Source organism: Glycine max, chromosome 14, assembly GCF_000004515.6.
Source record: "Glycine max cultivar Williams 82 chromosome 14, Glycine_max_v4.0, whole genome shotgun sequence".
NCBI lineage: Eukaryota > Viridiplantae > Streptophyta > Magnoliopsida > Fabales > Fabaceae > Glycine > Glycine max.
In genome coordinates this window covers 29,611,684-29,625,934 of record NC_038250.2, presented here as the reverse complement: position 1 = coordinate 29,625,934, position 14,251 = coordinate 29,611,684, and the positions used below count along the sequence as shown (strand labels likewise).

General features: G+C 27.8%; 1 protein-coding gene across 1 annotated transcript; it reads right to left on the bottom strand.

Moving 5' to 3' along the window:
* Positions 1 to 2,749: 2,749 nt before the first annotated feature.
* LOC100499997 (uncharacterized) lies at positions 2,750 to 6,822 on the bottom strand. Its single transcript, NM_001248456.2, has 7 exons — positions 6,564 to 6,822; positions 6,116 to 6,182; positions 5,472 to 5,533; positions 5,270 to 5,369; positions 4,943 to 4,972; positions 4,808 to 4,852; positions 2,750 to 3,156 (listed from the first exon to the last, which is right to left on the bottom strand). Exons 1-7 carry the CDS (start codon positions 6,749 to 6,751, stop codon positions 3,022 to 3,024), a joined length of 627 nt encoding a protein of 208 aa, NP_001235385.1. The 5' UTR covers positions 6,752 to 6,822; the 3' UTR covers positions 2,750 to 3,021.
* Positions 6,823 to 14,251: the final 7,429 nt, after the last annotated feature.

Genomic DNA, 14,251 nt, shown 5'->3' with positions numbered 1-14,251 from the left:
TTAAAACGTGTAAATAACATAAAAATAATAAATATGATTTATTAAAAAAAGATAATTAAAAATTTTGATAAATATATTAAGAAAAAAATATAAAAAATTACAAATTAAATGTTAACATTTTAAAAAATATTAATTTAAGTAACGTTTCAAAATACATTAAAAGTTATTAAAAAATTATTAAAATAAATTTATTTATCGAATAGTTAAACAAATTTTTTAACTATTAAAAAATTAATAAAATAACTTAAATACTTTATTGAACATAATCAAAATTAATTATTAGAAAAATGATACTGATTTCTGCAGTACCAAATGAGAGACAAAATTGATAATTGTAGCCAGATAAATGTCTTTCAAATGTACCACTAATGGAGGAAACCCCAGGTCTTTCAGCTTGTGGAGGCATCTTCTGGGAAAACAATGGTGCCAGCATGGGGCGTTTCTCTAAATTCCTGGGCACTCAAAATTAGCTTATTGCTGAAATCAATTGCGCTATTATGGTAGTTGAAATTGCTGCTCAAAAAAGGCTGGTTTACTGATCTTTGGTTGGAAACAAATTCAACTCTTCTATGGTCCATTTATTTAAGTCTGGCTCAATTGTCTCTTGGTCTATCAGAAATAGGTGCCTTAACTATATTGATATTTTGATATTTTTTTGACTGAATCATATTTTTAGAGAGACTAATTTTTGTTCAAATAAACTTGTGTACCATAATATGAAAGAAAAAAGGTGTTTAAAAACACACATTGCGGGATAAAAAGATCTATTTTTTATTTAAATTATATTATAAACAGATGACATATTAAAAAATGTACATGTTGATGAGCTCTTGAAGCATAAAAATTCTTCAATAGTGTGAAGACTCTACGTATATCCACACCGAGACTGACCTCTATTCGTCAACAACTTTGACAAATGAAAAAATAAGAATAGAGTAGTGATTTTGGGATGGGTTCAACGTGCAGCCTAAGGCTCTGTTTATAGCATGCTAAGGATACCAAATTTTTTATCAAATCAAAATATCATTATTGATAGTGTCCTTTTTTAAGCTATATTATTTTTTGTTACTTTTTATTGCTAACCATTTAGCAATTAAAATTAAAATAATAATTGACTAAGTCAAACTTGTATCTAGTCGCCTTTTCAATCCAAGTTCCAAATATTAAATCATACATGTTTGTTTATCTTCTTTCACCAAATCCTTTCATATTATTTATATTTTCAGTACTAACAAAAATATAATAATATTCCACATTTTTAAAATCATTTGATCATATTAAATTCTCTAATTTAATTAATCATCAAATATTAAAAATAATTTTTTAACAGAGATCAGAACACTCGTTTGTGTGTGACCTCGTAGGTTCAATACTAAACTGGTAATATATTAATCAAATTAATATACTAATCAAGGTAGCTAGGCGTCTAGCAACACTCCTTAACGTCCGGATAACATGAAGTAGTATTTTATTTTCAAGAATCATTAGAAGAGTAATGTAATAATTTATTCCATCTTTACACCTCTGGGTTAACTCTAGAGTATGATATTACTGTCAAACCCTTTTGAGTTAACTCATAATGACTTAAGAAACTCATTTCTTCTTTCATTTAATTTTCCTGGTTAGGATATAATTTTATTCGTAGAGCTCAAACTCATTACTAAGAGTTGATGGATTCCTTCTTTATTAAACAAATATTTCATTCAACAACTGCTCTAAAGCATTAGGTATCCAGAATTAAAATATAACAAATAACCTATTAATTACTATGACAATCATCTCAGGTCAAAGAAAGTTATTATACCTCTTCTTAAGAATTTTCTATTGACAGTTTATGATAAATTTTAACTATTAGAAAATTTCAATTGAATCAGTTCAATGATCACATTAATATATGACTCATTTATATATGTAAATTAATAAATGAGATCTATTAATATTTATCCAATAAATATTATCACATATATATTAATCTATCCGGATTATTGATATCCTATTTACAATAATTCTATGATCAAGAATGATTTAGATTAAAATTAGAACAAACTTGTTTCTCATTATCATAATTTATATTATAATAATAAGTCTTTAATTTTAATCAAGGTCATTATCAAATGGACTATTTGTTCAAATACTAAAATATGACAATGAAAATAAAATAATACTTTATTATTAAAATTAGAATTAATTACATGATAACTTTAATCGTGAATATACAAATTTATTTCCAACATAATACAAATTTATTTCCAACATAATATAATATACATGTAGCTTCTTATATTTGATGTGGGATACTGTTCCTCCGCTTTGTTTGAAGGAATTTTACAGGAATAAAATAGGATTACCTTCTTATAGGTTTTTCCATGGGTTTTGGTTTGGTCTCCCACGTCTTGTAAATTTTCTGTTTTTATCTATAAATCTTAGGCGAGTAATAAATAAAAAATTTCTTCCATTAAATTATTAAATGAATATTATAGAGGATTTATTGCATGAATAATGTTATTCTACTTTGAATCAATGCTGAAAAACACAAATATATACTTTGCGTGTGTAGTAACTAGACAAGACTAATTATCGATTAATACTGCATATCTAGAGACGTTTATTTTTATAAAATAGTATAAAATAAATAATTTCTTTAAAATAGGATAATCGAAACTACAATTACTTACAAATCGTATATTTACGTTAGCTATTAAAAATCTTTTTCTTTCTTGCATATTTTCCATCTTGGCACGTGTAAATATTTATAATTGAAAAACCTTCGATATAGATAAGTAGCTGAATCAGAGTAATTTGCGTGCATATATAGCTACAAGACACACAATAAGATGTCATATCACCCAACAAAGGTATATATGAGACACACAGATATGTTGTAACTTCACAAAGCCAAGTTCAGTTGCTTATAAATTTATTACTTACAACTTTTGCAGATACCAGCATACTTAAAGAGTTGTGACACATAGGTTTCTGAAAACACCAAGATGGAGTTTTTGAATACAAGAGCTTTATTACTTAGATCCTTTCTTGAAGATTTGGCTGCATAGGCTGCACACGAAAGGCAAATGGCATATGGGAATTGTAATCCCTTACGCTCTGATCAAACCCGTTGTCCACTTCTCTCGCACCTTCCACTGCCAAACGTTGTTGCTGTTGAAATAACACAATAGCAAAAAAAAATAAGTTAGCGTTTCTTTGCAATAAGAATATGTGCTCATGGGGCCTGAAATTATACTTGACTTCTTTGAAGCATAAAACAACACCTTTGAAACAAAAAATAAAAAAGAACACCTTATTAATATTTTCTTGGGTATTTCTTTCTTTGTCTAATTATTTTATTCGATATGAGTAATCAAAGTATTGACAAGGTGTTGATTATGCATTACAGATGAAAACAATACGGACTATAATTTATTTTTGTATAAACTAAGATTCCCAGTTGGGAGTTAAGAACTTTCTTTTAAGATATTGAAATTTATTTGAAGTGTTAGATCTCTTTCATTAGATATTCTTTTTATACACGTAATAGGTTCAAAATGGTATATAACAAATACTTTTAATATAAAAGAAAATGTTATTTTTTAAATGATTAAAACCAACCTTGAGGGAAATTAAATTCTTTCTTGCGAACTTCAGAGTTAAAATCCATTTTTGACATGTAGGCTCTACAAACTAATAATCTCTTGTAACCAAAAAGAAAAAACTAATCATCTCATCTTTTGGTTCTAATATTCATTTCATTCTAAGAAGGCGTTAATTATACATATGTTATTAAATCTAGTGACATTTTTTTTTGAGAAAACCCTCAATTTAATCTTCCAAAAAATACTTGCATTTATATGTTAGTTTTTCAAACATTTTTGTAACCAAATTAAGTCTTCATATATTTAAAGCTTAAATATGTTTATAATCCTTCAAATTTAGAATATTTTTTGTATTGGTATTTCAATTAAAATTTCTCTATTTTGAGCCCCTTAAATTCGTGAAATGATATAGTTTTAATCTTTCAAACTACACTTTAGAGAACAAAACTTAAACTTGCTTTGGACTACTAAAAACAATATTTCAATTTGTGAATTTGAGAGATTAAAAGGAATAAATTTTTAATTGGGAGACCAAAACCAATATTTAAATTAGAAAATAGTATTATAAAAAGGGACAAATAAATTTATAAAAATAATTTTATTATAATTAGGAACAAAGGAAGTACATAACTTTAAAGAAAACCACATTAAAGGTTTTATCTTCTTTTTATTTATTTATCTACTGTTTTTGATAAAGTGAGATTGCACAAAATCACAATAGAAACAAAGTTCTAGTTAAGTTTTATTTAAGTAGCATGTAAGTTAAGGATCATGTCCTAATGAACATTGGAATGTGTATGGATGTTTTATGTTTTATTAGCTATCAACAAAACACTCCCTCTAATTAAAACTATAATCTTTTAAGGTTGTTACATATAGATTAAGAAATCATTAGTGTATACCTTGCCTGAAAAACACTTATTAAATCCTCTCTTGTTTTATATAGTTAGTAGAGATAATTTTGAGTTAATTATCTATACAATTATTAAAATAGAGATATTAATAGAAAGAAAGAAAAAAGTTGACCTACCCTTGAATTCATAAAATGAAAATATTCTTTTATAGATAAAATGACAATAATTTTAAAACAAAAAAGTCTAAGAAGTGTAGTTTTGAAATGGAAAAAAGACCATGAAATTGGGAACTTTTCATGGTGTGGGCAGTGTTTTGTAAAAGTAATCATGTATTATAGAATGGGATTGTAATGTATTACATACCCAGAGAAAAGTAAGTTCCCTGTTCTCCTCCTCCAAGATCTTGTCCTGATTGCAGTAAAAAAAAAATGAAAAAGTTAGTGGTTCACTTTGCATATTATTATAATCTTATAAATCAGATAGTCAAATTAAACATACGTTTCTCCTGAACATCCTGTAGACATCCATCTGCAAAGAAAATAAAAAGTTTATCAATCAGATAATGTGTATTGTTTGATTTTGGCTACCATTAGAGTTTTCATTGCACAAAATAAATAGACCTAGCTACCATATGTACACACTAAATACACTCCTTATTAATAGAAGTTATATACCATATATAACTTTGGCTACATGTTATATATATATATATATATATATATATATATATATATATATATATATATATATATATATTTTAAATGCATGGCATAGCTCATGCCAGAAGAAACACAAAATTTTAACATCCTGACGATTAATAGTTACCTGTTTCTCTCGGACACTGACTAGACCAGTTTCTAAGGCATCCTCCAAGGCCATCAGCTCCTTGTAGTTAAGAGAGTTAATATCCTCTCCCTTCAAGTGCCTGAAATGCATCAGTTTGTGAAAGATGGTGTGCGAGAGAGAGAGACAGAAAAATAGTATGAAATATTGAAATGACTTAAAAAGGTGCATTGTTATAATATACCTGAGCTCAATTTGCATGCTGTCATTCTCTTTCTTGAGTCTCTCAATTTCGCCGTTTAGGTTCTGATTTCAACAACATCAACTGTTATAAACCCTAAAACACATAGTTGTCTTTTCTTAAAAAAAAAAAAGAAAGAAAGAAAATAGAAGGGAGGGTACGATGTTTAAAAGCATGAAATCCTCAAAAGAAAGCTATTTGGAGTAGATCTGACTCTCTATGTTGGTTTTAATGTCAGTCAATAGAGGGATCCATCAAGTATGAAAGACATTATTATATATATATATATATATATATATATATATATATATATAAAACAAAATCTTTCATTCCTACTTATTTCAGTTGTTTCATTTTTTTCGCAAGGAAAAGTAAGCAAGTGAATAACGTTTTATTATAGCCAGATCTGTTCATAGATGTTACATTTCTTGTAGTTCCTGCTTCTCTTTTTTCAATAATAATATACAAACAATATAGTACTCACACACATATAGGGAGAAGGTACACCCAAATTTAGATCTACTCAGAATTCATAATTCATGCTCCTTAGCATATTTTTAGCAAAAGAAGTAGGTCATTTTCCTTTGGACATATCGTAAACAAACAGAAAATATGAGCTATATAACAAGCCCATAAATTTAACCAACCTCATGCTTGGCGTCCCAAATCCTCTTCCCTGAGGTCTTCTGGTACCTCTCCAATATGTCTATCAACCTTCACCAACAAAAAGGTCGAAAACCCAGAAACAAAAAACCAAATAGAAGTTTTAATTTAATTGTAGATCAATCAAAATAGTACTATTTTCTTGCACTTGCCCTTACTCTCGTGATAAACTTCCCATTATGAATTAACCAAAAATATTTTGTTTTGTGAATCAACCTTCACCAACAAAAAGATCAAAATCCCAGAAATAAAAAAAAACTAAAAAATAAGAGCTTTATTTTGTAGATCAATCAAATAGTACTATTTGCTTGCAATTGGTCATACCCTTTTGATAAAATTTCCCTTTGTGAACTGATCAAGAATAAAAATTTTAAGAAAAAACCTTGAGAGGAGAAAAAAAAAGAAGAAAACAAAAAAGATCAAGATCCTTACGTGGTAGAAGGGCTGATGTAGTCATGCATCTTTCCAGATGCAGCAAAGATGATAAGAGAAACTTGAGCATCACATAGAACAGTGATTTCCTTAGCTTTCTTAAGGATCCCATTCTTTCTCTTTGAGTAGGTAACTTGCCTGTTGCTTGAGTTCTCGATCCTCTTGATCTCAATCTTACCCCTCCCCATTTCTCAAACTCTCTTTTTTTAGCCCTCTTTTTTCTTCTATGTTCTCTGATTTTTTTGCTTGTGAAATGGAGAAGTTTGGAGAGGGTTGCAAAGGTAAAAGTAAGAGAAGAGGTAGCAACTTGCCATAAGGGGTTTGAGGTTAAGGAACTTTCTTCAGGGCACAGTGGACAGTGACAAAGCTAACCGAAGTAACTTTTACTTGATGTTTGATTTGGCTTTGTTAGTTGTCGCACTTTCTTAACCATTGGTCTCCTTACACACTCTCATGGTCATTTAATTGCAATATGGTTCGTAGCAAAAAAAAGTAATAATAAACTTTTTTATTACTTTGTTATTTAATTTGTTTATTATATGGTTAAGGACATGGAGTAGGAAAGGGTAGGGTGCGCTTGTGACTTGTGAAATTGGGTTTGGTGCTGGCTTTGTACGACACGTAATTAACATGTATTGAAGTCTGTGATGTATAGATGAGTATACCACTTTCCTAACAAGAATTTGATAATATAGCTATAATTTGTTTGCATGATAAAAGAAGGCTTTTGAAAAAAAAAATGACGTTGAAAAAATTGATTGTAAAAACTTGAAGTTGAAAAAAATATTTTTAATTAAAAATAATTTATTAAAAATAAGTTAAAAAATAATTTATTTGAATGATGAAATAGAATTAACTTTCATATATAAATATAAGCAAAGAAGGCTATTTTATTACGAGAGTGAAAAGAGTGAATCATGCCCGTAGATTAAATTATGAAATGTTAAGAATAAAAGATAATGTCATCTAATTTTATAAGTAGTTGTTTGATAATTAAATTATCTAATTTTAATCATTCATGCTTTAAATCATTATAGTTATATGGTACAAATTTATTTATCTCACCTTATGTTACAAATATATTTTGTAATTAAATTTTATATTTAGATCACATTTAAATAATCAATTAAACTAAACATTTATTTTTACATATATAATTCTTATAAAAAGTAATATTCATAAATTTAATTGAGAAACTCAAATTTAATAAAAAAATAATTTTGATAAATTTCTACGAGAAATTTATTAAAGTAAACTATAAACACGAAAATAATATTTTTCTTAATGATTTTTTATACATAAAAACTTTTACTTCTTTCAAAATTGACTATCACCTGACAAGCAAACTTACTTCTTTCGTGATTAATTATTTTGACCTCCAACTTACTATTCGAAAAGCAACCCACATAAAATCTTTGCAGGGAAACAAACAAAAGTATAATAATCAAGGATCTACCATCAAATCAGAAGGAGATTAATTAATCACGGATTCCCAAGATAAAAAATTTAGCATTTGAAGTAAAATCTAAAAAGGGCAAGATAAGTGTTCCAAACATAAAGGGAAGTGCACAATTTGGTCTAAGTCAAGGTCATGGTTGAAACAGGAAGAGCAAAGATTGGGTCCTTTGTCATGGTTTGAACAAGCACCTGTGGATGATTCCTGGAGGAGAGTGTCTCTAATTTGAAAAGTTTGTAAATTTGTGTTCACTGGCAACGGCCGGAGATTTCGTGAAATGACAACATTCAGATAAGGAAGCCAAGAATCTTCCCAAACATAAAGAGTACCGAATGGTGCTTGAATTCACTATATCCATTGAATTATTGTGTGTTTCCGAGATTGTTTGCAAATTTGATAATCTTAATTTTGTAAAGTTGGTTTTTGTTAAATTAAAATTTAAAATAAAATTATTAAAATATGTAATTCTATAATTTCTAATAGAACTTATATAGGTTCATTTAATTTATGATTTAATATAATTGAATTAAAAAAGATGGTGAAAAATTATTTATGAAAAATTGAGGTTAAAAATATTAATTTGTGTTTAAGAATGATATTTTAAAAATAAGTTAAAGTATAATCAATTTTCAAACTTGTTTTAAAATATCATTCTTAAATACAAATTAGTGTTTTTAAACATAAAAGGTAAAGTAATTTATTTTTATATTTATGGAGAAAATTATATAGATTTGTAAGGTATTTTCATGCTTTACCTTTTATCATTTTTTGTAAAGTTACCATCACCGTATATGATCTTTAGTAATATTTTTTACCTAATACTTAGAAAATTATTGCTAAAAACTTTTGACAACATTTAAAAAATGTCTCCAAATATGAATAAATGCTACTAATATGTTTTTGCGATATTTTATCAAGTGTTATATATAGTTCATGTCGCTAAAACCTATTAATAACATTTATTCATATTTGATGACATTTTTTAAATGTTACCAAAAACTTTTAACAACCTTTTTATTATGTATTTGACAAAAAAAATATTGCTAAAGGTCACATGTGTTTGGATTAGTTGAGAATCTAGAAGGCGGTTGAATAGATTTTTTTCAAAAAAATTTACCTAATCATTGTTTACATTCAATTAAAATCAAATCCCTTATGAAATCAAGGTTTTCTCAAAAGTTTTAATTTGTTGTGAAAGATTAACAACACAATAAATCAATGAATTTAAAAACCTTAGAAAACAAAGTTTTATGCTCCGCACATATTAAGTCCAATATCAAGATTGATTTGCAAAATCAAGGGTTAGAGAAAGAGAAAATCAAAGATATGAATTAATTTATACTGGTTCAATCCTCAAAATGACTTACATTCAGTTATTCTTAGAACATTTCACTATTAGAGAATCCAAAGTACAAATATTATGCATAAACAATTCCCTAATTAACAATCTACTTTTCCCTTGAACCCAACAAGAGAAATTCCAAAATCTTGTTGAACCCTACAACAAGAAATTCCAAGAGTTGAAACCCTATCAACTCAAAATCCCTTGGTAACCCTAACCAAGATTAAAACCTACAAAGAAATTAGAATTGGATTGAGTACACCTTTAATGTGCATATCACAACTTCTTCAAGCTTTATCAAAGATCAACCCATGATGGAGATTCCAAGATCCTGTCCTTGTTGATCATCATCATCACTCGTAGAAAATTCTCATGATAGCTTCCTCTCAATGAGTCACGAAATTGGAAAACATTTTGAAAGCTTAAAGACTCATTACAAAGAGAATTATTTATAAATAATTTGCTATATAACTAATATAATTGATTACAACTATTTTGTAATCGGTTAAACTGCTAAAAACAGACCTGGGTTTCCATCTAAGATCAATGTAATTGATTACCAATACCTTGTGATTGACTAATTCATTCTTGCATAGCCATCTAAGAATGCTAGAAGCATTGTAACATATTACCATCACGTAATTGATTGTTAGAGTTTCATAATCAATTATAGAGAGTTTACATAGACTTTTTCAAATATGAGAAACAATGTAATCAATTACCAAAATGTTGTAATCGATTAATTGGACAAATATCACTTGAGATGTAAACCTCTCTGAATCAATCTTCTTGACTTGTGTAATTTATTACACACATATTGTAATCGATTACCAAGTTCATAAATTGTTCAATGAACTTCTAATCTTTCAAAGAAAACTAATCCAAGCATAAAGATGATAAAGCTCAACAGTATTGTTATAAACTAAACACCCATGCCTAGCAAAACAATTAATACAATGTCACACCTATTAAATATGTTTTAGCATGCAAGATTATCAAAATCAAAACTAAACTAAAAAGAAATAGAAACTTCAATCTTCAACAACATGTGTAGTAATGAGTATATATATATATATATATATATATATATATATATATATATATATATATATATATATATATGTTGAAAGGTAGAGCATTATCAATTTGTACACATACTTTCCTTTATATATAAATGTGTAAATCTATTTCCTTTCATGAAGTGGTATATATGGACTTCACTCTTCTAATATGCATATGATATATCGTCTTATATTTTTAATAGGCTAAATTATAATTTTGGTTTTTATTTACATTTTAAGTTTGAATTTGATCTTTTACATTAATTTTTTTTTATTTTTGTCATTTATGTGTCAAATCTGAATCAATGTTGCCCTTTCAAAATACTAATAATTTTTTTTATTTTAGGTCATGTTCTTGGACTTGCTTTATAAATTAAAGATGTAAAACTTATCTACCTAGATTCATTCTCATAAACACTATGAGAACTAACTAATGTTTGAAAGAAAAAAAAAGTCTCTAAACAAGGTAAAAATTGCATGAAACGTATGTCCCATGAAAATTGAAACTGGAATGATTGCTTCAGGACAAGCAATGCTCAATTATGGGGAGGTTGATAAAGCACTTTTTGAGTGATATTTTATCTGAGTTTTTGTGCCATTTTGCATGCATTTTATTGGTAGAACTCACGTTTCAACACTAACTTTGTATTGTAGAAGTACAATCACTCAATTGAGTTAAAGATTTGGAAACTATATGATTTTATGAAGATTTGAAGACTTTGTACTTGATCAAGGCCGTGGTACATTTACCACAGTCATGGTAAGCAGAATGACCACAATAAGATGATAGCAGCCCTCCAAAACGTCAACTATCCGACAGAGCCCCAAAGGATCATGGTTAATAATAAGGGTCGTAGTTAATCCATAATGCCCCAAAGTTTTAGCATCACTTCCAATCACGTTCGTGGTAGATTTTATGACGTCTGTAGTGCTCCTTTTCAGACTAATATCTTTAGGAAGTTATATATATATATATATATATATATATATATATATATATATATATATATATATATATATATATATATATATATATATATATATACTTGGTAAAAAGAATCTTTTGTTCACTTCTATCTTTTTACGAATTTGAGAAAACCTTGAGGGTTTTTGAGAGCTATGAAGAGTGGATAACACCATAAGGATGGATTGTGATCATCGTTCCTGCCTTATAGGTATGTTTATGTCTATTTTGTATAGGGTTGCTAGTTTTGCTTTGATCATGAGTGATCAGTCCCCTAGTTTGGGGGTTATGATGTGACTGTCCAATTGTATCTTTCTCCCTGTTCTTATTGGAATTCCTCATTATTATTATCCTTATTGTTTATTTGGAACTGGTCATTATAATACTTAATTGATTGCATAGTAGTAATCATATACATGTAATTGGTAGATCTAAGTAGAGAATGTTTTATACCGAATTGCATGGTCAAACTGTTTGGGTAATCTTCAATAGATTGGTTAATCTTTAATTGATCATCCCTAAAATTGATTATGTCTGTTGACTTAAATTGATAGATGCATGACCATTGGGGTATTGATTTAAGGCAAAAAGTATCATCTAACCTTGATCATAGGCTTTGGTTGATTTCGGGGATCGATAATTAATTGGTGAATGAATTTCATTGGGATTGAGATTAGGGGAAAATTTCTAATAGTGAATCATAACCCTTGCTCACTCTTATCATCACTCAAATCTCTTTTTGCATTAGTTTATTTCTTTTCATCTAAAAATAAAAACCATAAAAATATTTAAATCCTCTTTTTAATCACCTTAATTGTTATTTTAATAAACTTGACTAATTAGGAATACAACTAGTCCTTTGGGTTTAATATCCGAACTTTTAAGTCCACTATTACTACCGTGTAGGGTACACTTGCCTTATGCGAGCGTTACATATTTTATGCATCATTTAACTTTACTTGAAAAGAGATTTTAGTGTTTATCTTTTTAACTTCACTCAAAAGATAAATATTGGGAGGCTTCTATTAATGCCCACATTATTTCGACTAGCTATTGAAATAATGTTTTATGTTGATGCTACAATATTAAAAAAAATGAAGATTTAGAGTATTAAGATAAGAAAGTCACCAACGATGGAGATTAAAGATGAAGGTTATCGATGGTAGAGATCAAAGATCAAAGCCATCAACGATGAAGATTTAGGAGAAGTTGGTAGCCATTATAGGTAGTTATGAATTTTTGTCTGTAGTTATTAGACTTGTACTCTGTAATAAAGGTTGTAACTTGTAAATACCCCCATATCTTCTTGTCCATAGTTGCAAAATTCATGTATGGGCAGGTCACTACGATGTTTCCAACCATTTCAATTAAAAAATGATGGTTTTGATTACTTTATTTAAATTTGATTAAATTAAATAATTATTTTATCAATAAAAAAGATTAGGTAGTTGATATAAGATAGTTGAGATTATTTTATAATTATAAAAGAAAATGTGGCATCTCCATATGCTAATTAAGAGGATTAAAAGATTATTATTGTAAAGGTAATTATTATAGTGATAATATAATATTGTATATCCAGATTGGATAAGATATTTGTTATATTTAAATTTGTGATCCTTGAGAATGATTTAAATCTTGTCATGTTTTATCTTAATATATCTTGAAAGAAATAAAATAAAAGAATATTAATAATTAGATAAATCTAGATAATAGAATAGAAGAAGACAAGGAAAAGAAAGATTTTATTAGCCAAATTTATTGACAAATATATCTCATGTGACCCATTATTAAATCATGTACTTTTGTACTTATATAAAGATAGACATTTTTGTTCTTCTAGAATTTTATAGATGGTCTCTTTCTCAAAAAATAGAAAGTTAGTAAAGCATGTAGGTTTGAGAAGAAGGAAGGAATCAAGAGAATCTTGTTGACGTAGTAAATAGAGAAGAGGAAAAATAAGTGAAGAATGCGTGAATTACTATGCTTCAAGAGGTGTAAAACAACATTTTTCTAAACTTCTTGATATGAATTTATGGGAACGCGTCTTCTTGAATATTACTAGTTATAAATTGATAAATTGATGCATTTACATGAAATGATCCCTATGGTGATGGCAAGAATTTAGGTTCTATGATGATTTAAGAATGGGCCACAAGAGATATATTTGTCAATAGATTTGGCTAACAAAATCTTTCTTTTCTTTATCATCTTCTATTATATTATCTAGATTTATCTAATTATTAATATTATCTTTTATTTTATTTCTTTCAAGATATATTAAGATAAAACATGATAAGATTTAAATCATCCTCAAGGATCACAAAATTATAAATAACAAATATCTCATCCAATCTAGATATACAATACTATATTATCACTATAATAATTACCTTTACAATAATAATCTTTTAATCCTCTTAATTAGCATATGGTTAAAGGGAAATCAACATGTGTATGTGTGTGTGAGTTTATTGAAATTTCCCGCATGCCTATAGTTAAAGGGAAATCAACATGTATGTGTGTGTTTATTGAAATTTCCTGCATGCCTATAGTTAAAGGTAAATCAATGTGTGTGTGCGTGGGGGGGGGGGGGGGGGGTTGCATGGGTGGGTGGGAAGTCATTGCATGGATATGAGCTCATAAATCCTTTTAAGAATTTGAGATCTAAATGAAGTGTAATGTTGGTGTTTATTTACTGAAGTGTTACTTCGTTGTGTGAATAATTTGTGGTTATTTTATAAGCATGTATATATTATTTTAATTTAATTTTGCAGATACCATGGTTGGATTTTTCTAATTACTGTGTCGGCTGAGAACAACATTATTTTCTAACTTTTTTAGAACTTGTGTTATTCATTGAGA